The sequence below is a fragment of the Ranitomeya variabilis genome, chromosome 3 (assembly GCF_051348905.1).
Source record: "Ranitomeya variabilis isolate aRanVar5 chromosome 3, aRanVar5.hap1, whole genome shotgun sequence".
Taxonomy (NCBI): Eukaryota; Metazoa; Chordata; class Amphibia; order Anura; family Dendrobatidae; genus Ranitomeya; species Ranitomeya variabilis.
In genome coordinates, this window is record NC_135234.1 from 230513741 (window position 1) to 230538907 (window position 25167).

The 25167-nt window shown below is 47.1% G+C and overlaps 1 protein-coding gene across 1 annotated transcript in view; it reads right to left on the reverse strand.

The window, feature by feature from the left end:
* Nucleotides 1-19597, reverse strand: part of STRIP1 (striatin interacting protein 1) — a 45522-nt gene extending 25925 nt beyond the window's left edge. The window contains exons 1-10 of the mRNA XM_077295219.1: nucleotides 19281-19597; nucleotides 18693-18762; nucleotides 15083-15157; nucleotides 14851-14985; nucleotides 14648-14768; nucleotides 13552-13620; nucleotides 13333-13439; nucleotides 12544-12671; nucleotides 12288-12470; nucleotides 11025-11242 (exon numbers count right to left, since the gene is read on the reverse strand). Of these exons, the coding sequence (XP_077151334.1) occupies nucleotides 11025-11242; nucleotides 12288-12470; nucleotides 12544-12671; nucleotides 13333-13439; nucleotides 13552-13620; nucleotides 14648-14768; nucleotides 14851-14985; nucleotides 15083-15157; nucleotides 18693-18762; nucleotides 19281-19403 (1229 nt within the window). The 5' untranslated portion in view covers nucleotides 19404-19597. The remainder of the gene's footprint in view (nucleotides 1-11024; nucleotides 11243-12287; nucleotides 12471-12543; nucleotides 12672-13332; nucleotides 13440-13551; nucleotides 13621-14647; nucleotides 14769-14850; nucleotides 14986-15082; nucleotides 15158-18692; nucleotides 18763-19280) is intronic.
* Between the last annotated feature and the right edge of the window lie 5570 nt (nucleotides 19598-25167).

A 25167-nucleotide genomic window follows, 5' to 3' on the forward strand; every position in this document is an offset into this window, starting at 1 on the left:
TTTAACTTCCCCTGGAGCTGGCATCCCGCTTGAGGTATACGCGAGGTTGATGGCATCTCTGATCCATCTTGCCAACGTACCCTTGGAGGCCTTTTTGCCTTTCCAAGGGCCCTGAAAACACACAAAGAGAGAACCTTCCTCTCTACACTCCCTAGTAGCCTCCAGGTAATGGATGAGACACCTTCTAACATCCAATGTGTGTAGTGATTTTTCCCCCTCGTTTTTAGGGTTAGGACAAAAGGAGGGAAGAGAGATCTCTTGGGACCTATGGAACCGGGAGGCCACTTTTGGTAAGTATGCCGGATCAGTTTTTAACACCACCCTGTCCTCCAATATTAGCGTGAAGGGTGGCCCGGCTGACAAGGCTTGTATGTCGCTAATTCTTCGGGCTGAAGTGAGGGCTACCAAAAGGGAGGTCTTAAGGGATAGAATCTTTAAGGGAAGTTCTTTTAAGGGCTCAAAGGGTGCTTTGGTAAGGGCCGTGAGAACTAGATTTAAGTCCCACTGTGGGGCTCTACGTGAGGGTAGAGGCCTAGATCTTTCTGCTGCCTTAACGAATCTGGAAACCCAACGATTCCTTGCTAGATTGTAATTAAACAGTGCCCCAAGTGCGGCAATATGCACCTTCAGTGTATTAGTGGCTAGGCCTTTTTCCAGCCCATTTTGCATAAATTCTAACACCAATTTGAGAGGGATTCCTTCGGAGACTTTAGCCCCTGAGGAAGAGAGGAATTTCTTCCAGATTTTACCATACTGCTTAGTAGTTGTTAATTTTCTACTTTTTAAGAGGGTTGACACTAGACCTTGAGAAAAACCTTTCTCTATCAGTAACCCCCTCTCAAATTCCAAGCTGTCATGTGTAACCTCGCTACCTGCGGGTGTGATACTGGACCCTGGAATAGGAGGTTGGGCAGGTCTGGGAGTATCCACGGGTCTGTTATGGACATCCTTCTGGCCCAGGAAAACCAAGTTCTCTTCGGCCAGAAAGGGGCAATCAATATCACCCGGGCGCTGTCTTCCCTTATTTTCCTCAGAACCGCTGGTATCAGTGTCATAGGGGGAAATGCATAGGCCAGTTTGTGCTTCCAAGGAATCATGAAAGCGTCCAGCGCCACTGGGTTCCCTGCTGGGTTTATGGAACAAAATGTGGTCACCTTTCGATTTAGGTTGTTTGCGAAGAGATCTATTGTCGGAACCCCCCACATCTCCGTTATTTGATTGAATATGGACTGGTTCAGTTCCCATTCCCCCTGTTTTAGGCAGACCCGACTCAGGTAGTCTGCCTTGACATTGTCCACCCCTTTTATATGAAGTGCCGTCAAGGATGCTACATTTTCCTCGGCCATCTGTAAGATTGAATGTGTGACTTCCATCAGTGGTTGAGAGTGTGTTCCCCCCTGATGGTTTATGTATGCCACTACCACTCTGTTGTCTGAAAACAGTCTTACATGATGTGAGTAAAGGGGTTTTTGGAACTCTGTAAGAGTGAATTTTACTGCCAGTAATTCCCTCATGTTGGAGGATGCTTCCTTTACGTCGTCTGACCATGTCCCCTGAACCACTAGATCGAGTAGGTGAGCCCCCCAGCCGAAGGGACTTGCGTCTGTGGTTACCACCTTTGACACTGGGATCACCCATGGTAGACCGCGGCCCAAATTGCTGTCTTTTGTCCACCAATCTAGCGAGAGAATTGTGTTTGATGAGAAGGTGAACTGACTTTCTAAATTTCCTTTCAGGGAAATTTCTTCCGCTAGTATCTGCCATTGCAGTTCCCTTGTGTGTGACTGGGCCCATTGGACGGCAGAAATACAGGCTGTCATGGACCCGAGGAGAGACATTGCTTCTCGAAGTGATATAGAGGGGAGATCTCTTGCCCTGGACACCAACCCCACCATCTTTTGGATCTTTTCTTGGGGTAGGCGACATTCCTGGGAGATGGAATCCAACGTGATTCCCAGGTACTCCTGAATCTGACTCGGTATTAGTCTGGACTTCTTCAGATTCAGGAGCCACCCCAAGCTTTCCAAAGAGTCCATAACTAACTCTAGCTGGTTTTTGCAATGTTGGGGAGAGTTCCCTATTATCAGGAAGTCGTCCAGATATGGGACGATTAGGGTGTTTTGTTTCCTAAGGTCTGCCATGACTTCCGCTATCAATTTGGTGAATACCCGTGGGGCTATTGCGAGACCGAACGGGAGGGCTGTAAACTGATAATGCTTTACCATCCCTTCTATTTCGATTGCCACCCTGAGGAATTTTTGGAAGTCTTTGTGAATGGGGACGTGGTAGTATGCGTCCTTTAAGTCGAGTACTACCATGAAACAATACGGAAACAACATTTTGACTGCTGTCTTTATTGTTTCCATTTTGAAAGGTTCTACAATCAGGTGTTTGTTTAAATTTTTTAAATTGATAATTGTCCTGAAAGACCCGTCTGGCTTTTTCCTGAGAAAAATCGGAGAGTAGAACCCTCTCCCCTTTTCTTGGAGGGGGACCTCCCGAAGAACCCCTTTGTTTAATAACGTTGTGACTTCCTGTTCCAGAGCCATCCGCTCCTGCGGAGAAGCTCTGAGATGTCACCAGGAAGGACGGCTGAGGGAACGTAAGAAATTTGAATTTTAGTCCCGATTGTATCAAATCCAGAATCCAGGCACTGCTGGTTATCTTTTCACAGGCTGAGAGGAAGAGGGACAATCTTCCTCCCACCTGGGGCAAAAGTTCATTGTGAGGGTTTTTTGGGATCGGTGGGGCTTTTGTTGAAAATAAACCCTTTATTCTTATTCTTTTTGTCTTCCCATCTGTCCTGTGGCCTAGGGGGCTTCCTACGGAAGAATTTTTTACTCCGAAAAGGACGTTTGTAAGATGGGTATTGCAGGACGGGAAAGGACTTCTTTTTGTCCCCTGCCTTTTCCAAAATATCATCCAGAGTAGAGCCGAAAAGGAATTCTCCTTCACAGGGAATATTACAAAGTTTAGCCTTTGTTTGGAGGTCTCCAGGCCAACATTTGAGCCAGAGGGCTCTTCTGGCTGCATTGGAGAACACCGCTGACCTGGCCGAAAGCCTGATTGAGTCTGCTGACGCATCGGCCAGAAAAGCGGCTGCCCCTTTCATTACTGGTAGGGTATTTAGTATACTGTCTCTGGAAGCTTTATCCTTGAGCTGGGATTCCAGCTGGTCAAGCCACACCATAAGGGAGCGGGAAGTGCAAGCTGCGGCCACCGCTGGTTTTAGGCCCCCTCCTGCTGCTTCCCAGGAACTTTTTAAGAAAGCATCCGCTTTTTTATCCATGGGATCTTTCAAGACCCCCATGTCTTCAAAAGGTAGGGCAAACTTTTTTGACGCTTTAGCGATTGCTACGTCTAATTTGGGTGCTTTTTCCCAAAAGGAGCATTTAGGGTCTTCAAAAGGGTATTTCCTTTTGGGTGTAAGCAGGGCCTTTCTTAAAGGTTTTTTCCACTCTTTGTTTATTAAGGCTTGTATTTTATCATTAAGGGGAAACACCCTTCTTTTTTTCTGCTCCAGTCCACCGAACATGATATCTTGGACTGATTTTTTAGTGTGGGATTCAGCAAGACCCATGGTACTTCTGACTGCTTTAATTAGGGAGTCCGTTTCTTCTAATGGGAAGCAACTACGACCTCCCTGAGAAGAGGATGATGAAGAGGATGATGAAGAATCGGAGGAATTTGAACTAATCTCCCCGCTATCCGAGTCACTAGAATCAGATATAGGGGTTTTTTGTTTAATTTTTTTACGTTTTTTACCCTCCTGGAGAGACTTAAAGGTATCTTCCACCTGAGTTTTAATTAGTGTTTTGAGTTCTGTGGCGAACCCCGGAAGCCCTTCACAGAGAGTCTCCTCCATACAGGATTTACATAATCTTTTTTCCCATGAGGCAGGTAAATCTTCTTTACAAAGTGCGCAGATCCTGTGTTTGGACTTCCCTGCGCTCTTCCTTCCCTAAAACAAGCAAGAGAAAGGTAGGCTCTATTAGCCGGAGCATTCACGGAGATCACTCACCACCTGGTGTACCCTCAGTACCGGCTGTGGATGGTCCGTATCAACTGTCTGGTGCTCCTTTGATCCGGATGCAGCACTGGAATTTTTGCTGTGCTGAGATCCAGACCGCGCTCCGGCTCCACGCCGCTGGACATGAGGCCCCTTGCCCCTGCTGCCGGCGTTTCTGCTGCTGCTGCTGTGCCTGCGTTTGCTGCGCTGGTGAGCCCTGTAATTCGGGGTCACTCATAGCTGCTGGGGAACGCTGGCTGTACTCCATTAGAGCAACTAGCCAGGGAGTCAGGCTTCATTTAAATATTCCACGAGCCGATTTCCGCGCGCTCCCTGATGCTTAGCAGTGCGCATGCGCGAACCCCAGCATGCCCCGCGTTGTCCCAGCAAGCCCTGCGCCGCCCAGAATGCCCTGTATCGACCAGAAGGCATTGCGGCACCCGCGCGTGCGCATTACAAACCAGGAAGCCGGCAACATGCCGCTGCTGTCTCCTGATGCGCCGCTCGCATTGCCGCGCCGTGCTCCACCTATGGAGGGACCCCTCACAGTGGAACTCGCGCGGGTGTGCCATGTGGAATCCCCACCAAGTGAGGATTCCTCTAGGAGCCGCAGCGCTGCTGCTGCGGTCCCCCGCTCACCCTAGAGACCTACTGATCCCAGCGGTGGCGCTTCGGGTGGCCCAGCCTAGCCAGGGAACCCCCGCTGCCTGAACCGGTCTGACTGGCCCCGGAATCCAACGACGATCTGAGGTAAGATCTGCTGCAGGTCCCGTCAAGGACAGGAAACCAAACTGATGCGGGAGAGAGGTACCGCCTTTTTATCTGTAGGTTTCCTGTCCTTGATGGGCGGATCCCCTCTCTCCGTGGTGCCGTCATGGGGGACAGAAAAAAGAAGGACCCCCATTGAACAGAGGCCAGACGGTGTCCAGAGTAACTCTGCTGCCTCATTATAGTGAATGGATCCATCAAGGGTTTTATCTGTCACATCACTTGGAGATTTAGATGGAAACTCCGAGCGTAGAGCGCCGGATTACTTACGGTAATGCTCTTTTAATGAGTCCATGACAGCACCCACTGGAGAGATAGGGATCCGCCCCAAGGAACAGGAAACCTACAGAGACATAAAAGGGGGGCGGTCCCCCTCTCCTCCTCAGTTTAATTTCAGAGTACCCGGAGGACCGCCAGTGTTAGTCAATCATCACAATGTATCATCAGAATATAAACTTCATAGAAGTAATTACATTGGCTTTTATTAGGGAGGGATGTGACTGGGTGCTGTCATGGACTCATTAAAAGAGCATTACCGTAAGTAATCCGGCTATTTACCCTTCGCCATGACAGCACCCACTGGAGAGATTTCCAGAGACCAACACCTAGGGGGGGACCACCGTGCTGAGGATAGTCCTGCCAAAGTGTAGGTCAGAGTCAGAAGACAGGTCAAGCCTGTAGTGATTATAGAAAGTGGAAGGAGCCAACCAAGTTGCAGCCTTACATATATCTTCGATTGGCACGTTCCCTTTTTCGGCCCAGGAAGAAGCCATGGCTCTGGTGGAATGTGCTTTGATGCCCTCCGGAGGTTCTTCATTTTTCATGGAATAGGCCAACCGGATAGCGTCTCTTATCCACCTGGATAATGTTGCTCTTGTGACTCCATATCCTTTCTTTTTGCCCTGGAAGGATATGAACAGAGCCCTACTCTGCCTCCAACTACTAGTTTTCTCAATATATTGCAAAACTACTTTCCTGACGTCTAGAGTATGAAATTTTTGTTCTTCAGGAGTAGAGGGGTCTTTAAAGAAAGTAGGAAGATGTATCTCCTGTGACCTGTGGAACTTCCCTGCTACCTTAGGAAGGTATAGGGGGTCCGGTTTTAAGATTAGTCTGTCATGAAATGTGAGAAGGTAAGGTTGATCTATCGACAAGGCCTGAATGTCGCTGACTCTTCTAGCCGATGTTAAGGCTACTAAGAAGGCTGTTTTTAACGACAAGTGTTTTAAAGATGCTGTGTCTATAGGCTCAAACGGAGATTCTGTTAGAGAGTCTAAGACTAGATTTAGATCCCACGGAGCTACTCTAGGTATGTGGACAGGAGTAACTCGTTCACAGGCCGTGATGAAGCGGGATACCCATTTATTACCAGCAATATTATGGCCATAGAGGGCACCCAGAGCGGACACCTGGACCTTTAGTGTGTTAACTGACAGACCTAACTCTTTCCCTTTCTGTAGAAATTCTAGTATAGATTTTATTGGGACTTCAGAGGGGTTTGAACTAGTATGGAACTGAAGAAACTTCTTCCATACTTTGGTGTAAATTTTTGTTGTAGATGGTTTCCTGCTAAGCAGGAGTGTATCAATTAGGCCCTTTGAAAACCCCCTGGAATTTAATATCTGCCTTTCAAATTCCAGGCCGTCAGGTGGAGGCTGTCCACCTGAGGGTGGAAGAAAGGTCCCTGGGAGAGAAGGTTTGGGATTGAGGGAAGGACCCAAGGATCCGTCACCGACATCGACCGCAGGCACGAGAACCATGGTCTCTTGGGCCAGAATGGCGCTATTAGTATTATCCTGGCCTGCTCTTCCCTGATTTTCCGTATTACTTGTGGAAGCAGAATTATCGGAGGGAAAGCATACGCCAGCTTGAATTGCCATGGTGTTTGAAGAGCATCTAGAATGTCCGGGTGATCTGCACGGGACCGAGATGCGAATTTGTGGACTTGTTTGTTTTGTTTTGTAGCGAACAGGTCTATTTGGGGTTTGCCCCATAACAATGTTATCTTGTGGAAAATGTGAGGATTGAGACACCATTCTCCTTGATGAAGAGTGTGTCGACTTAGGAAGCCCGCTTGTTGATTGTCCTCTCCTTTGATGTGGACTGCCGAGAGGGACAACAGATGCTTTTCGGCCAGGATTAAGGTACTGTTTGCGGAAGACATTAGAGCGTCTGATCTTGTGCCGCCTTGTTTGTTTAAATACGCCACTGTCGTAGTGTTGTCTGAACAGATTCGGACGTGGCTTCCTCGTAGCTGTGGGAGAAATTGACGCAGTGCATAGTTTACCGCATTCAATTCTTTTAGGTTTGATGAATATAAATCCTCATTCTTATCCCAGGTTCCCTGGCAGAATCTATCTCCCATGTGTGCGCCCCACCCGTGGGGACTAGCGTCCGTAGTTATCGTGTGGGATGGTGATATTACCCAAGGGACACCCCCCGCTAGGTTGTCTTTATTTAGCCACCATTCTAAGGAGGATAAGACTTTCTCGGATAAAGTTATTTTTGATTCAAGGTGCCCCAGAAATTTCCTCTGTTCCCGAAGTATCTGATGTTGTAATGTTCGGGTATGAAGTTGTGCCCACTGAACGGCTGGAGTACAGGAGGAGAGGGATCCTAGCAAGGACATTCCTGCTCTCAGGGACATTTGAGGTTTGTGAATGGCCGCCATAACTTTACCCTCTATAAGAGATATTTTTTCTTGGGGAAGTAGACATTTTTGCTTTATGGAATCTAGATTAAATCCCAAAAATGTTTGAAGAGAAAGTGGGAGGAGTCTGGATTTTTTATAGTTGACGATCCAGCCCAGGCTTTCTAAGGACGAGACAGTGTCAGCTAATCGTTCCGCACACTGAAGGGACGAATTCCCTACAACTAAAAAATCATCTAAGTAGGGAATGATTAATGTGTCTCTCTGGCGAAGGTAGGCCATTACTTCTAACATTACCTTCGTGAAGATCCTGGGTGCCGTGGAGAGACCGAAGGGCATGGCTGTATACTGGAAATGATGAATCTCCCCCTCAAGAGTTACTGCCACTCTTAAGTATTTTTGATATCTACTATGGATAGGGAGATGGTAGTAGGCATCTTTTAAATCAATGCCGCCCATTCTACAATTTGGAAAAAGGAGCTTAATGGCCGATCTAATAGACTCCATTTTAAACGTATAATTTTTAATAAATGTATTGAGTTTTTTTAAGATTTATAATTGTTCGAAAAGAACCATCGGGTTTAGGGATTAAAAATAACGGAGAGTAGAACCCTTTACCCTCTTGTCCCTTTGGCACCCGAACTAAAACATTTTTAACTATAAGACTTCTAATTTCCAGTTCAAGGGCCTTCTGTTGCACTGGTGAGGAAAGGGCTGTTAAAATAAAGGAATCATGGGGAATTTGGAGGAATTCTATTTTCATTCCTTCCTTAATAATATTTAGCACCCAGGAACTTGACGTGATTTTTCGCCATTGGGGAAAGAAAAATTTTAACCTGCCCCCTACTGGGGTGTCTGGTGTTTCAGAATTTGTTGTCTCTACGGAAGGGGGGGCCTTTGAACATAGTGCCACCCTGTTTTCCCTCTCTTGTGGCCCATCGTGACGGTCTTTCATTTTGTGTTCTTTTCCCGAACGGCCTCTTCCTAAAGGTCTTCCTATAGAAAGGAATTGAGGGGTCAGGGAAGGCTTTTTTCCTCTCTTTTGCTTTTTTGAGGATCTCGTCTAATGCTTTCCCAAACAAAAACTCACCCTCACACGGAATAGCGCAGATCTTAGCCTTTGACTGCGTATCCCCCTTCCAGCTCTTCATCCATAACGCACGTCTGGCATTATTAATTAGACCGGCTGATCTTGCTGCAAGGCGAAGAGAGTCAGCTGAAGCATCGGCCATGAATGCTGCTGCACCTCTAATTAGTGGTATCGCATCCCGCAATTTTTGTCTGGAGACCCCCTGTTCGATCTGTTGATCCAGCTGATCAATCCAGACAAGCATGGATCTAGCTGTGCATGTGCTGGCAATTGATGGCTTAAAAATGCCCGTGGAAGCCTCCCATGATCGCTTCAGTGACGATTCTGCCTTCCGATCTAGAGGATCAGAAAGTAGGCCCGCATCCTCGACTGGTAGAGCTGACTGTTTTGAGGTGGAGGCGACTGCAGCGTCCACCTTAGGGATCTTAGTCCATGAAATTAACTCCTCATCATTAAAGGGGTATTTCCTTTTGGAGGCTGACGGGAGAAAACCTCTCTGGTCCTGTTTCTCCCACTCCCTCTTTATCAGTGCCTTAACCGCAGGAATTACTGGGAATGCTCTTCTCTTCCTCTCCGCCAACCCTGCAAACATGATGTCTTGTGCAGTTTGGTCGTCTTTTGTATCCTCACAACCTATAGTATTCCTGATGGACTTTACTAGGTTGTCCACCCCATCAAGGGGAAAACAAGCTCGACCCTCAATGTCGGAATGTGTTGAGGAAGAGGATGACGCCTGCGAGGAGTCTGAGTGGATAACGCCTTCCTCCTCGGACTCAGAGCTAGATACAGCCTTTTCTTTCCCGGATCTTTTAGGGGGGGTACTGGCTTGTGAGATGGCCTGTAGTTCCTCTCTAATTATGGCCCGTATATCTGTGACCGACATAGATGGACTCTGCATTGTTTCCGCCATACACTGATTGCAGAGTTTTTTGGGGTGGGAATCTGGGAGAGGCTCGTCACATAACGCACATTGCTTGTGCTTAGATTTCTGTCTCCTTTTGGCCTGGGAGAAGAAGACATTTGTGGAAAAGGGTGTCAGCTTTATAGGCAGAGGGGAAATCACACTCACCCAGTGAAGCTGTACGGTACCGAAATAGGAGGCTGCGACTTTCTGGATCTTGAATCCTTGGTCTCACTCCTGTGGCTGGCATCTGAGGACTTTCTGCTGGCTGGCTCACCTGCTGGGTCCACAGTCTTGCCTGGGGACGACATGTTGCATCGCCTGTGCGTTTGCAACTTCCCCTCTTTTATAGGCCAGATCCGGTCAGTAACTTTTTTTTTTTTTTTTTTTTCTGCAGTGCACTGCGCATGCGCGAAACCGCGCTTTTCCCCACCGCTGTGTGAGTGACCCGGAAGTGTCCTCTACCTCCGGGTCATTCTGGGGATTCTTACACCGCTCCTGCGCATGTGCGGCCGCCATTATCCCGGCCTGCGCTATGGAGCGGTGTACCGGCTGCCGCTGCAGCTGTGCCGCAGATCCCGGACCCTTTACCTGTGGTCCGCGTCTGGAGCCTCTCAAGGCCGCACCTCTGCAGCGTTGTTCCGTGGAATCGGCGTCGTCTCCCCCGGACTCAGCCATCCCACATGCCGGCCAGACGAGGGGGGAGCCGTCTAACGGAATCTCCCCCGACGCTGCATCTGGACTGCATCCCCTGCCGTTCCCGCAGAGACCGCACAGGCGGATGCTCCTAGCCCAGGTAAGATCTTCTGTAGACTTCAGAGATCCTGTCCCCTGGGAACAGGAAACCTAAACTGAGGAGGAGAGGGGGACCGCCCCCCTTTTATGTCTCTGTAGGTTTCCTGTTCCTTGGGGCGGATCCCTATCTCTCCAGTGGGTGCTGTCATGGCGAAGGGTAAAAAATGTGATAATAAATGTTATGTAAAATGTTCTCAATAAAAGCTTCAACTCAATCCACAAAAAACCAAGTCTCCACTCAGGTCTGTCTTCTGTTAACGGAAATATAGGGGGCTTCCACGTTACTGGTAGCACAAAGGCTCTAGAAAAGCGAAATGGCTCCTCGCTCCCCAAAAGAAATTCAGCAAATTCTCCGCTCCCAAATCCAAAGCCCCAGTGTGCCTAAACCACATTTAGCATCCACATGTTTGGCATTTCTGTAGTAACGAGATCCTGCCAAATTTACAGGTGCATGTCTCCAGAAGTATGAGCTGGGCATAATGTACTAGGCACTACAGCATACTGGGCACCACAGTGGCAGTCCGCAATTTTCACTCAGCAACATCCACTGCTGCATGTTTCTGGAAAGCACCAAAATTGGTGAGATTCTGCTTGTATAGCACTTTGGGGCTTTTTATATGAAATCCACAAACTATTCTAGGAAAATCTGAGCTCCAGGAGGCAAATAGCGCTCCGTCCCTCCTGAGTCTCTCCGTATACATATATTTAACAAAACTAATTTAATTTTAGCAACAGGTCATTTTCTGATGACATTCACTTTAACACTATAATTTATTCTGGGCTTTCCATTTAACCATATTTTTGCTCTCACCTCACTTTTGGCGCCCAAGGTAAACCTTTTGGAAATGAAAGCCGATCAGTAGGAGGTTGAGTGGTGGATGGGGGCATGACTTCTTCCCGTTCTATGGAAAATGGTTCTCCCTCCAAGCTGTTGTCCTCATCGTTTTCCTCCTCTTCATCACGAGAATCATCTGTTTTGTATGGATCCCGCTCATTAAATGCATCAAGGTTATCCTGCTTAATGAGCGCCTAGAAACAGACCAAAAACATTTATCTCTTGCATCGTTTATACCATAAAAAGTGCATTAGTAAGTTTAGGCAGTTTATTTTAGGGTCAAATTATTCTACTTTTAGGCTGTGTGCACACATAGCAGATTTTTCGCGTTTTTTTCAAAGTTTTTCAATATAAACGCGGAAAAACGCTCACATTAAGCATCCTTATTTAATAGAATGCAATCCGCATTTTTTGTGCACATGCTGGGTTGTTTTCCTGAGCGGAATCGCATTCCAGAAAAAAACGCAGCATGTTCATTAAATTTGCGGAATCGCGGGGATTCCGCACACCTAGGAATGCATTGATCTGCTTACTTCCCGCATTGGGCTATGCCCACCATGCGGGAAGTAAGCAGATCATGTGCGGTTGGTACCCAGGGTGGAGGAGACTCTCCTCCACGGACTGGGCACCATATAATTGGTAAAAAAAAAAAAAAAAAGAATTAAAATTAAAAATTGTGATATACTCACCTTCCGATGGCCCCCGGAGTCCTCCCGCCTCTCAGAGGTGCACGCGGCCGCTTCCGTTCCTATAGATGCTGTGTGTGAAGGACCTGCGATGACGTCGCGGTCACGTGACCGCGAAGTCATCGAAGGTCCTTCACACACAGCATCTATAGGAACGGAAGCCGCTGAGGAGATCGGCTGTCTGCGGAAGGTGAGAATAACGATTTTTTTAAATTTTTTTATTATTTTTAACGTTCTTTTACTATTGATGCTGCATAGGCTGCATCAATAGTAAAAAGTTGGTCACACTTGTCAAGCACTATGTTTGACAAGTGTGACCAACCTGTCAATCAGTTTTCCAAGCGATGCTACAGATCGCTTGGAAAACGCTAGCATTCTGCAAGCTAATTATGCTTGCAAAACGCTAGTTTTTAGCGGGAATATGCATGCCAATTCCGCATGCGATATACCCGCGGCAGGAGCTGCAGAATTGCCGCGGAAATTTCCACTGCAATTCTGCAACGTGTGCACTTAGCCTAATAGATTATATGCCATAAAACAAGCCGCTGCTTACCTTATGCTCCCTACGGCCCCTTCTCTGCTGCTGCTCAATCAGATCGGATGCAGAAGCTGGGGGAGATGCCGCTCTCATACTCCGGATCACTTTAATGCTATCTTCAGGAAGAGGTGGAAGCCCCAACATCTCTCGCTTTTCTGCTTTCATTTTCAGCAAATCTTCAAACCCACCCAAAGTGCACTGAAAGAGGCAGATCATTATAAAATATGCTAAAAACTGTATTTTTATTGTTTTTCTTTAGTTTTCAACTTACCAACACAGTCTTCCAAAGCAGCAACAGCACCTTTTTCATAGGAAAATGTGGAGCATGACCGCTACAGAACTTTGTGACCATCCCAAAAAGCAGCACAGCGAATGGCTCGTTGTTGTGTATGGGGGATCCTGCATTAGAATGACGATACAAAGCCGTGATTAGACTTCCATAGAAGCAGATGGCTAGTTGGAAATGTATTTCTAAGACAGCAAAAAGCCTTAATTTATAAAAGCTGATAAATTATCTGAAGATTACAACTGATTAAACTACAATACATGGTTTTCATTTTTTGTTGAGGAAAAAAAAAAAAAAAAAAACACACTATGTAAACAGCTGCTCATACCATACTCAGTACAATTTTGTCTTTTCCTAGTCTGAATAAGGTTTCAATAATGAGGCTCTGCTCACAATGACTTCATGAGTGCAATTTTACAACAATAGATGAATTTCACAAAGTATGATGGTGGATATTATTGACTTAGGATTATTTAGTGCAAATAGAATCGGCAAGATACAGTCCATTGGTGACATCAGTAATCTGTGGCCGCTGGACTTTAGAAGTTAAAACTGCCTGATACCTCATGGCATCTGCAGCTCTTCTTTGGACTAGCCAGCCTGGCACAACATTACATACATGTGCCAGACCAGCTCATTGAAAGAAGAACTCATTGGACCAGGTTCTGCATATCGATTCACAATTTATGATTGGGGAGATGGTTTTCATTGTATTTTTGCACCCAGAGCCATAAAAATCTGTTCCCTAGATTCTAACCTATATCCGTTTCATACCTAGCTCTGCACGGAAAGTTTGTCTCATGGTTTTCCAGTCCTCACTATCGGCTTCACCTTCCTCGCATAATGTATCCACCATCAGGTACATGATGTTTAAGAGAACACTGAAGAGCAAAAGCAGTAGAAAGAAATTAAAACCCTCTACCATTTTCTACTAAACATAAAACAAAGGAAAAAAAATTGAAATAACTTCCGGTCAGCATAGATTTCTCTTACCGGAGATCTGTGCTGTCAGCCAGAGAGATTGCGGGCTTCCTTACAGCATTACTACAGGCTGCGCTGTTCCTGAAAGACATCACATACATTCACATTAGTCTATGTTCACATTGCACTTTGTGTTATTGTCAGTACCTCCGCCAGGACTAATGTCTGAAGACCCGGAATGTTGGATTCGGATGTTTGCGCTGCCGGGGCCATTGATTTTTATAATGCAGAAGGAGCCACGTTGTGGACATAATTTTCATCAGTAACCACTTATTTGAAGTGGGCACAAAAACGTGGTCGACTGTGCTTTGGTGCCTGCCTCCAATCAGCAGATACGGATGTCAGCATAATTAAAGTCAGTCGCGTCATCAGCGCAAACGTTGGCGTCCCGGTTTCCAGGGCTTCAGATGTAAGCCCCAGTGGAGCATCTAACAGACATAACATTGTATGAACACATCCTTATTTTGAGGAATTCCTTTGTTATCTTCAGTGTTAATAATCAGTACCTGTATTATTCCACAACAGACAACCTACACTTTGTAAAATTACACTAAATTCCACAAAAATAAGCATTTTTTAGCACTTGGATCAAAATGCTGGGATATCCTTTATTTAATGTTTAATCTGAGCATCCAAAACCAGAGTCACATTTAGTTTCTAAGTATTCTGTTGCTAGCATGGGACAATCCTTTATTAATAGGGCTTCAAAGCGCAGTCTTCATGTTAAGCCGCCCATTTTAATAAGAGCAGTGTAACAAGAAACTCATGGGAAAAGGCTGCATTCATCGCCAGCGATCACAATAGCCAAGCCTTACATTGTGGAGATGGACAATCCCTGAACAGCAGTGATGCATGCTCAGAATCCTCCCAAAGGAACATGCATATGAGGAATAAAACTGGCACACAGAACTGTAGGATAGGCATTCAGATACTATTGGCACAAGGTTCGGGATGTACATTGACATACAATGACATTCATTTACACAAAATCCTCCAAAATAAAATGCGCACAAATAAAACCGCAGACATGAAAGAAGGAAAATAATACACCAGTATCAAAGAACTGATGGTTTTTACATGTGTATTCATTGTGTTCTTTCCTACTCACTCCACTTCCATGTTAAGGAGCTCCACAAGGGCATTAAATGCACCCGCCTCAAGCAGCAGGAAGATGTTGTGTCGCTGCCAGGTCTGTACTTCTGTCTCAGATGTGCACTCCCCAAATGTGCCTTAAAAGAACAAAAAATAATGTCAAACTTCCTAGAATATCTAAAACTGACCCAAATCCCTAACAGAATGCCCTGTACTTACCCTGAGCCACATACAGGATTGCCCTGGCCACTTTCAGCCTTTTCTCTCTGGCCGTGACCTCCAGAGCGTCGAGGAGCCTCATGGTGTGGGCACGCTGCAGGGACACGTCCAACTCTGTCCATTTTTTATCAGGCACTTCAAAAGAAAAATTCATGTACAGCACATAGTAACCAGAGCATTATTACAGTAAGACACAGGCAGCAGCAGGACACCGCCATCTTCATCAGCTCACCATGTAATCGCAAGTCATCCTCAAAACATTTCCTGTTGGAGTGAAATTCGGGGCCCTCAGTGTAACTGTACAGCTCTGTGAAGGAGACATAATGCACTCGGTATCTTCATAGCACCAAAATATGGCAGCACAATGAAGCCGCTGACTGCTCCCCCCATATAATGCCCGGGGTCAATACACGAAGACACTGCGGGATATGGCTTCTCCCTTTACATTGCACATTGACGTTCCAGAAGGATTCCTGAATTATGTATGAATATTTCTCAGGGGTTTATTACAGCAGGCAAAGTTTGTGACTAGTATAGCACGGAGCGTGATCATGTACCCTCATGTAACATATAGCATGGACATTTTTGCTGTCTCAACACTCCTGTTAATATCCAGTGGCTAACACTTTGCTGTAGCCAATATCGATGATAATCTGTGGACTAAACATCCAGCACCACCCAACACAGATACACTGTACCAAAACCCTATGGATTCAGCACAAAATATATTTAGTCCAAGGGACAACAATTTACCAATCTTTCGCCACCCTATAAATAAAGCTACACTTTTATTAGTATTAATAAGTCCCAGTATACATCATCTAAAATCAATATAGTTGCTCACAGGCTGATGAGAATAGTGAATTCCTGTTTATGCCACCTAACCTAGCTCCTGGTATACTATAAGATTTTTTAAAATGTTTTCTCAAGAAATGTATATGACAAAATTAAATGAAAATATGGATATTATAGATCGTATCATGCTATAGCGCACGAACCGCCGTCTGCATGATGAATGTAATTTTTTTTTGTTTTTCAATACATATTATATTCAGTATGTAAACTAGGAGGTACAATGGTGTTCAAAAGTCCTGCATAGGCGTAAAGAAAACTATAGGTTTCATACTTCTGCATCTCTACAGTGAAACTGGTGGAACATATATGTTTTTGTAATCCCTCATTGTATGCCATACTCATTTTTGAATGTCCCAAGTGTATAAATTGTTATGGTATGCGCATTTTTGATATTTTTTTTTACAGCATAACCATACCTACACAAGTACAGTGTGTAGAATGGTGAACAGGTTTCTAAGTTCATTAACTTCCAATGCAAGTTCACACAGACTTAAATTTTACTTTTTAAGATTTATTATTTTTTATTTAATTCAGAGTCCTGAAAAGGGCCTTTAGAATGCATCTTTAGCTTCTAATACTTTATTGGCCAGCCTTTGCTCTTGAGCACCAGCTTGCATCTCTGTGGCATTGAGTGAACAAGCTTCTGCAGATGTTCACGAGTGATGATGTGGTTCCAGGCCTGTATCAGAGCCTCAATCAACTCACTCTTGGTCCTTGGCTGTTTTTTAGATATCTCTAATGATACCTTGTGCCACAAATTTTTTATTGGATTGAGGTCCGGGGACTGAGCTGGTCTTTGCTTTCTGTCTAGGGGTAGTCAGTTTCTCAGGCTGTGAACGTGGCGTCTAGGATTTTAGGAACGCTCCACGGCTGCCTTTAGTGTGTGTGGATAGGATCAGGATTGCGGTCAGTATAGCTGCCACATCCCCAGAACTTGTCCTATATTCTGGTCATATGTGTCAGGTCAGTTTTGAGGTCCTACCACCGGACCATAAAACAAGTCTTTGTCTTTTTCAGCTTGTCAAACTTTCTTGTCAACGTCCTTACGCCGGGACTCAGTCATTGCTGCACTAATCACCACATCACTGAAAATAAAAAAAATGTCACATATACTGTAGGTCAGTGAGGGATCAGTGACCTGTCAAAATCCATACAGATGAATAGCTAAGCAAAGCACCACATGAAGACCCCCCCCCCCCCACAGGCCGCCCCAGGGCATGAGCATATCATTAACTCGAATATGAGCAATACAACCACCCAGAAAGTCTACTCTGAATGTCTCTGACTCAAAATATCAAACAATTGCAGCAAAAGTCAGCCCCTTTAAATCCTAGTTAAAACTTAACATTTAATAATATACCTAAAATAAAAATATATATATAAATAGTGTACATAAAGTGCTCGCAGTAAACAGTGCACTAGATAAAAAATGGCACAATCTCACCCAAATTTTCAGCTGGCCCTTGGAATTCTGCTCCATATACCATGAGATCAGATGATGGGGAGAAAGGACATCAAGACCAAACGAACGATATAGGGGGGAGTGGGGAACACGGGGTCCTCTTTACCCTGTCGTGCCCTCTGCAATTAGCTCCCGCCCTTACAAGGGCAGTACCCAAGTGTAAGTCTATTTTTCAGTGCCCCTGGTAAGTATAGCCACCCTGAAAAAAATTGTGTGTATCTTCCCTACGCGTTTCCCCACCCGTTTGGGGGGTTCATCAGGGGAAGTTTATTCGGGCTAAAGAAAAACGGACGAAGTCACCTGCAGTGGCAGGGTGTGACCTCTCTGTATGCCGAGATCCTGTGTATAAAAAAAAAATGGTCCAAACGGGTGGGGAAACGCGTAGGGAAGATACACACAATTTTTTTCAGGGTGGCTATACTTACCAGGGGCACTGAAAAATAGACTTACACTTGGGTTCTGCCCTTGTAAGGGCGGGAGCTAATTGCAGAGGGCACGACAGGGTAAAGAGGACCCCGTGTTCCCCACTCCCCCCTATATCGTTCGTTTGGTCTTGATGTCCTTTCTCCCCATCATCTGATCTCATGGTATATGGAGCAGAATTCCAAGGGCCAGCTGAAAATTTGGGTGAGATTGTGCCATTTTTTATCTAGTGCACTGTTTACATATCATTAACTCAAAACTGAAAATAAATATTACACAACAACCATAAGATGGATTTCATCAACCAAGGTATCATTGTAATCAGTATAACGGCGCCGACCTGACACTGTCTACAGATGAATGTGCCCCATCCTGCTGACAGGTTCCCTTTAATAGCCCAACACTTATTTTTACAGAATCTGTTGATGGCATTTAGGGTCCACCCAAAGAACTGCTATAAGATCAGACACAATGTATTTTACCTAAAAGCGCCCATACACCATAGATGGCTGTTGAGTGCATGATGCTTCAGCTGGCTGCCATCTCGGCAGTCTTTCCCATACAGAAGACCACTCATTTGACCAAGCACTCCTGTGTTCTCTATGAGAAAGCAGCCAACAAAAATGTCATCAGGCGACTTATCTCCAGAGGAAAAAAAGCAATAGGCAGTCTGAACTCAGCCGTGTCCAATCACCACATCGTCCGAGAATCAGCTGGCCGGCGCACCCATACACAGAGCATAAGCCGAACCCAACATTAGTCTAACGTGTATGGGGGCTTCACTGTTCTTCTGTATTTCATAGGTGAGCAGCACAAGACGTCTCTGGCAGACACTTACCCACCCTGGTGCTGGGATAAGACTTACCTCTAAGCTTACTATAAGGCAACGTTCAGTATTTTACCTCAGTATTTGGTCACTATTTTACCTCAGTATTTGTAGCCAAAACCAGGAGTGGGTGATAAATACAGAAGTGATGCATATGTTTCTATGATACTTTTCCTCTGAATGTCCCATTCCTGGTTGTGGCTTACAAATACTGATGTAAAATACTGACCAAATACGGAACCTGTGCAGGTGGCCTAATGATGAAAACCTACATACCCGACAGCTCTGCGGCCCATTTATCAGCATCCGCATAAACAAATTCTAGATCTGGAGACTCAGAACAGCCCTGTAAGAGCAAAATTGTAGAAAAATTATACAGCAGTTCTAGCAGTATATAAACGTCCTTACCCCGGCATCTAACAAGCTGGTATTACACCCTACAGTATATAAGGTAGACAGAAGAAACTCTGGTGATCGGGGTATGCTCATATTATGGGGGGGGACAGATTTAAAGGGCTACAGTGATATCAATATTCCATGGCTCCCTTTAAAACTTGTGCATAAAATTACCGCCTGCATCTACAAACTGATCCAGAACCATGTGCCCAATATGTGCCTACACCTGATGGGGAGCCTGCACAGCACTGAGCAGCATGGAGGGTATTACAGTGCATGCAAGCCCACAAAGGCTGTCTGCTCACAGCACACAGAGGTGCCCACAGTGTACACCTGGCATTAGCGCCCCCACACTGTGCACGGCGGGAGTCTGCACTGACACAATATGCTGCACACATCATTAGGAGCTTCCTCATACCCCCGGGTGACACCTCAGCCCCGCCATTTAACCCTCACGCCGCGGTCTACCTCCGAATCCTTGCGCTGGTTCCGATTGTATTCTCGCCCCTTTCCGGGCTGAGGGCTCCCGGCTCCGCCGCCTACGCCGGTTCTCAGTTTATTATTGACACTCAGCGCCCCGGAAGCCTCCATCTTCCGTAGGGAGCACCCTCAGACTGAGAACAAGGTATCGTGAGAACACAGCCTTACGTGGAATGCGTCATGTGGAACGCAAACACTTCCGCGTATTGGACGTACAGCGTTCCAGGCGGCTCCGAGCTGCGGCTGCGCGTGCCGCGCCGGCTGCTGCTCTGACCATACCGTGCCTCCGTTGTCAGCTGTACACTGGGAAAGATGGGTAGAAATGAGAATAATAAGTAGCGAGTGGCCTGTGCTCATTTAAGCTAATTGACAACCTTATTCATGTCCTCATGGGCCACTATGGTTATTTTCGGGCAATCTCTGTGTGGTTTTCCAGGACGAATGATAAACGGATGAAGACGGAGTTGTTATAAAAGATGAATGGTTATTATTCTGAAGGGAAACCGTTTTTAGGAAGTGTTCTGAAAGGGTTAACTATATATACAAGTTATGTACAAACCTCCCAACTGTGAAAGGAATGTTGGACCCCTGTCCCAGGAAATGTATAGTTAAACCCCTGCACTAACCTTGCAGGGTCCTTTATATGCGCCCACCCAGAAGAATTGCTCCATGTGAAGGCCGTTAGTGCATGATACAACACTGTGGCCCCCAGAGTGCCCACCACACACGATGCCCCTACAGTACCCCAAGCCCCCATAAAGCATAATGCCCTCACAACACCCCCACACACAGTATAATACTCAGAAAGCCCCTCCACACAAATGATAATACAAAGCCCCTCACACTAAGAGAACCTCACAGCCCTCTCCACACAGTATGAGATCCCCAATATGAAGAAGTCTGTGTACAGCTTGTATAACGTACATTTGGTGTGCCCTCTAAATAACTCACCACACAGCCATTAATGTCTAAACCGCTGGCAACAAGCGTAAGTACACCCCTAAGTGAAAATGGCCAAATTGTGCTTAAAGTGTTAATATTTTTTGTGGCCAAACTCTCTTGGGCATGGAGGTCACTAGACCTTCACAGGTTGCCACTGGAATCCTCTTCCACTCCTTCATGACATTCATGACATCACGCAGCTGGTGGATGTTAGAGACCTTTCGTTCCTTCACCCTCCATTTGAGGATGCCCACAGATGCTCATTAGGGTTTAGGTATAAAGACGTGCTTGGCTAGTACAGAACCTTTACCCTCAGTTTCTTTAGCAAGGCAGTGGTCATCATGGAGGTGTGTTTGGGGTTGTTACCATGTTGGAATACTGCCCCGTGGCCCATTTTCCGAAGGGAAGGGATCATGTGCTGCTTCACTATGTCACAGTACATGTTGGCATTCATGGTTCCCGCAAAGAACTGTAGCTTCCCAGAGCACTCATTCAGCCCCAAACCATGACAATCCCACCACCATGCTTGACTGTAGGCTGGACACACTTGTCTTTGTGTTCCTCACTTATTTGCCGCCACTCGTGCTTGACACCATCTGAACCAAAAAAGTTTATTTTGGTGTCATGAGACCACAGTACTTGGTTCCAGAAAGCCATGTCCTTAGTCTGCTTGTCTTCAGCAAAGCGTTTGCAGGTTTTCTTGTGCATCATCTTTAGAAGAGGCTTCCTTCTGGGACAACAGTCATGCAGATCAATTTGATGCGGTGAGCGGCGTATGGTCTGAGCACTGACAGGCTGACCCTGCACCTCTTTAACCACTGCAGCAATGTTGAGAGCACTCATACATCTATTTTGAAAATACAATCTCTGGATATGACGTTGAGCACGTGCACTCAACTTCTTTGGTCGACCATTGCGTGGCCAGTTATGAGTGGAACCTGTCTTGCTAAACAGCTGATTGGTCTTGGCCACCATGCTGCAGCTCAGTTTTAGGGTGTTGGCAATCTTATATCCTAGGCCATCTTTATGTAGAACAAAAAATATTTTTTCAGATCCTCAGAGAGTTCTTTGCCATGAGATGCCATGTTCAACTTCCATTAGCCAGTATGAGAAAGTGTGATATCGATAACACCAAATTTAAAGGGAATCTGTCACCCCATTTTTCGCCTATAAGCTAAGGCCACCGCCATCAGGGGCTTATTTACAGCATTCTGTAATGCTGTAGATAAGCCCCCGATGTAACCTGAAAGATAAGAAAAACAAGTTAGATTATACTCACCCAGGGGCGGACCTGGTTCGGTCCGGTCCGATGGGCATCGCGGGTCCGGCGCCTCCCATCTTCATATGATTACGTCCTCTTCCTTGCTTCCTGTCGCAGCTCCCGTGCAGGCGTACTTTATCTGTCCTGTTGAGGGCAGAGCAAAGTTCTGCAGTGCGCAGGCGGCGATAAAGGTCAGAGAGGCCTGACACCTGCGCACTGCAGTACTTTGCTCTGCCCTCAACAAGACAGATAAAGCAAGGAAGAGGACGTCATCGTATGAAGATGGAAGGCACTGGACCCGGACCGCGACGCCAACTGGACCACCCCTGGGTAAGTATAATCTAACTTGTTTTTCTTATCTTTCAGGTAACATCGGGGGCTTATCTACAGCATTACAGATTGCTGTAGATAAGCCCCTGGTGGCGGTGGCCTTAGCTTATAGGCAAAAAATGGGGTGCTAGATTCCCTTTAACATACCTGCTCCCCATTTACACCTGAGACCTTATAACACAAATAAGTCACATGAAACCAGGGAGGGTAAATAGCTAATTAGGCACAATTTGGTCATGGTATACCCGTATTAGAGCAGTCCTAACTAATGTATGTAATCCCTATCTGATGTATTTAAAAACCTGGTCATATGTATAGTACCTATATGAGCAGGATTCAGAAAGGTAATGTCCAATGTGGACACGTAGTGCAGCGCCCCAGAGTCCTGGTCGTTGCAGTACTGTGGCTCCGCCACTATGGGGAGCCATGGTGCGTTCGATGGCACTGAAGGAGTTCATCTGATCAGGTATCACAGACACCAATACATTTCACAGCAGGGCCTCCGGGGGGAGCTAAGGGTGCTATTCATTAGGCCACTCCCCACCATAGTGGGTAAACCGGGGGTCAGGCAGGAAGTTAGATCAGAAAGCTGACTGGATTGAACGAAGCAACACCTTGTGGCAGAGGGTGTTGTGGAGGAAGAGACAGTAGGGTCTCTGCCAGGGGTGGGATCCTGGCAGAGGCTTGGCATTGGAAAGAACGTAACGGGACCGTGCCTGCTCAGAATAGCGGCGGTGCCCTAAGAAAGGACTAGAAGCGAGATAGATTGTGCTGAGTGAGAAACGAGATCAAGCAATAGGAGAATTCCAGTAGGGGTCGTGCTGTAAGACCGAAGCAACACCCTACTGAGGCGCACTACCGGTGGCCGGAACGCCGAGGGAGTAGAATAACATTCAGCTTCAAGCAATACTCCAAACAGCGGCAGGACAGTCAGTTTAAGGCGGGCTGTCTAACACATATCACCTATGAAGTCTTGGGAGGCAATTGCGGGAGAGGGGCGTCTCTAGGGTCCCGGAAGAACTCCAGGCCTACCCGACAAACGGGTGCCGTTCTAACCGTAACATCAGGGAGGGACGGACGATTAGAAGAACATCATTTAATCGAGTTGTGAGGGAACTTAAGAAACAGACACAACAGTTGTGGGGTACTTTCCGTAAGCACAGCAGGGGAGGACTACAACACATAGCGCTAAGAAGGAAGGCACCGATTTCCACCTGTGAAGAGAACTCTGGAAGTGCCATTGGACCGGCCGGACTTGCGCAGCCTGGTGAACCGTATTCTGGACTGAGGACTCAGAGATCTCCAGTAAAGAGGTAAAGAGACTGCAACCTGGTGTCCTCGTTATTTACCGCGACCTGCACCCCACAACTGCACCGACATCCACACCGATCATTCACTGAGCGCCCCACGGCAGGGTCACGGACCGGGGCCTAGCCGCCGTGACAACCCCAGAAGCAGAGACTCAGAGGCCCGGTACCGGGTACCCCTCGGCCCTGCGGCAGTGGGGGCGCTACAAACTTGGCGTCACGAACAGGATCTACTTAAGCCTGAAGAATCAGGTCATGTGTGCCTGGAGACTGTGATTTGTTGTGCTTGGACTGTACTTTATTAAGAGGACTGTGTGTTGTGCCATTTGCCGCCAAAATCCGCCGCCATTGTAGCGCTGAGGAGAGCGCAGGAAGAGAAGAGGGGCGTGAAGGGGGCGTAGGCAAGCTGGAGAGCGCGAACAGCAATGGCCGCCCAGTCTAAATATTTCTGCACGGTGAGGACGTGTCCGTCAGCAGCAGAGATCCGCCTCCTAATCCTTAATGGGGGGCGGAGGCAGAGAAAACGAAACCGCTCCCGAAGGAGAGAGCGGGAAAAAGACCAGGAAGTGACCCACGTGGAGGACGCTATGGCCAGCAGCTCCGAACCCGACAGTGGGGTTGAAGTGGAAGTCTCCCCCGACTACCTGGATGAGCCCAGCAACCCGTCCTCCGTGGATAACACCAGATTCCTGAGAGCCGAGATGGAGGACTTATATAACCAGCTCCTCCAACTGAATGTGAGAGTCCAGGCTCCGCACCCGGTGGTGCCGGCAGAGGGTTCCCGGACATCGGAGTTCTCACCGGAAGAACCAGCAGGACCTACTGCAGAAAGTGAACTTGTACCAGTTGGTGAGTCCGCCGATCCTGCCCCGCCAGCCGAGGGTGTGTTAGTGGGTCCCGTAGCGGCACCACCTCTCCCGGGAACCCATAGACTCCAGCGCCTACTACCATGGGAGGAAGCCACGGGCATGGAACACCGTATGCGAGCCCCAATCACCCCTACTCCCTTGCTGTGTGAGGTCCATGCGGAGCGCACGGTGTGCCGCTGGGTGAACCCCGGATCCAATCTTATGGGGTTCCCCGGGGTGGAGACCCAGAAGGGGGAGATGGTACAGGCCCTAAGCTGGGAAGAATACCGGGTCCAGCTAGAACAACGGTGGCGAGAGGAAGAGAAAATACATCAGGCTGGGCGGGAGGCCCACCATCAAAAGGATTTGGCGGTTATGGACCGGGCCCGTAAGGACCCCACCACTCACCAGGCCCCGCGCAGGCAGGGCATCGTCACCACCTTTAAACTCCGAGGAGGCTGGGGCTTTATTAAAGAACCGGGGCTGTACGCGGAGGTCTTTGTTAACCGACGGGATGTCGAGTCGCACCTCAGAGAGGGCCACCCCGATCGAGACCTCTACCCGGGGGACAGCGTTACTTACACCCGGCATTTTGGGGAAAAGGGGTGGTTCGCTCTGAACGTCTACAAGAAAGAGAAACCAGCCCCTGTAGCCAAAGTGCCCCCGTGTGACCGATCTGCAACCACCCTGGTCACCCCCACCTGTCTGATCACGGAACCTGCGATCTGCCACATGACCCCCGCAACCACCGCAGCGGCCAAAGAAGTGTCTTTTCAAGTAACTGATGCTCCTGATGTACCAGCGCAGAAGGAAGTAGGAACGCAGACCCTCATCACCGCACACGATCTGGTTGTGCAACAGACCCGCACCCATGGGGTGTACCTGGCCGCGGGAGTGAACCTGGGACCTGAACTGCCTGTATTGCAGGGGTTCCCCCGCCAGGTGGCGCCTCGTGGGGGATTCTGAGATTTTAATGCTTCTGAAAATGTAAATAGTTACTGTTCCTGATTGTTGTTGCTAAACCCGTCCAGGGTTAACTTTTTATGGATCCCTTAGTTGACCCGGGATCCTTATTGTTTGTTTTTCTACAAGTTTTACAAACTGAGAAATCATGAACAGTGCATGATCCAAACTTTCTTGTAAATAGTTTGCACCTTATTAAAGGCGCTTCCTACTGGTTTCATTTA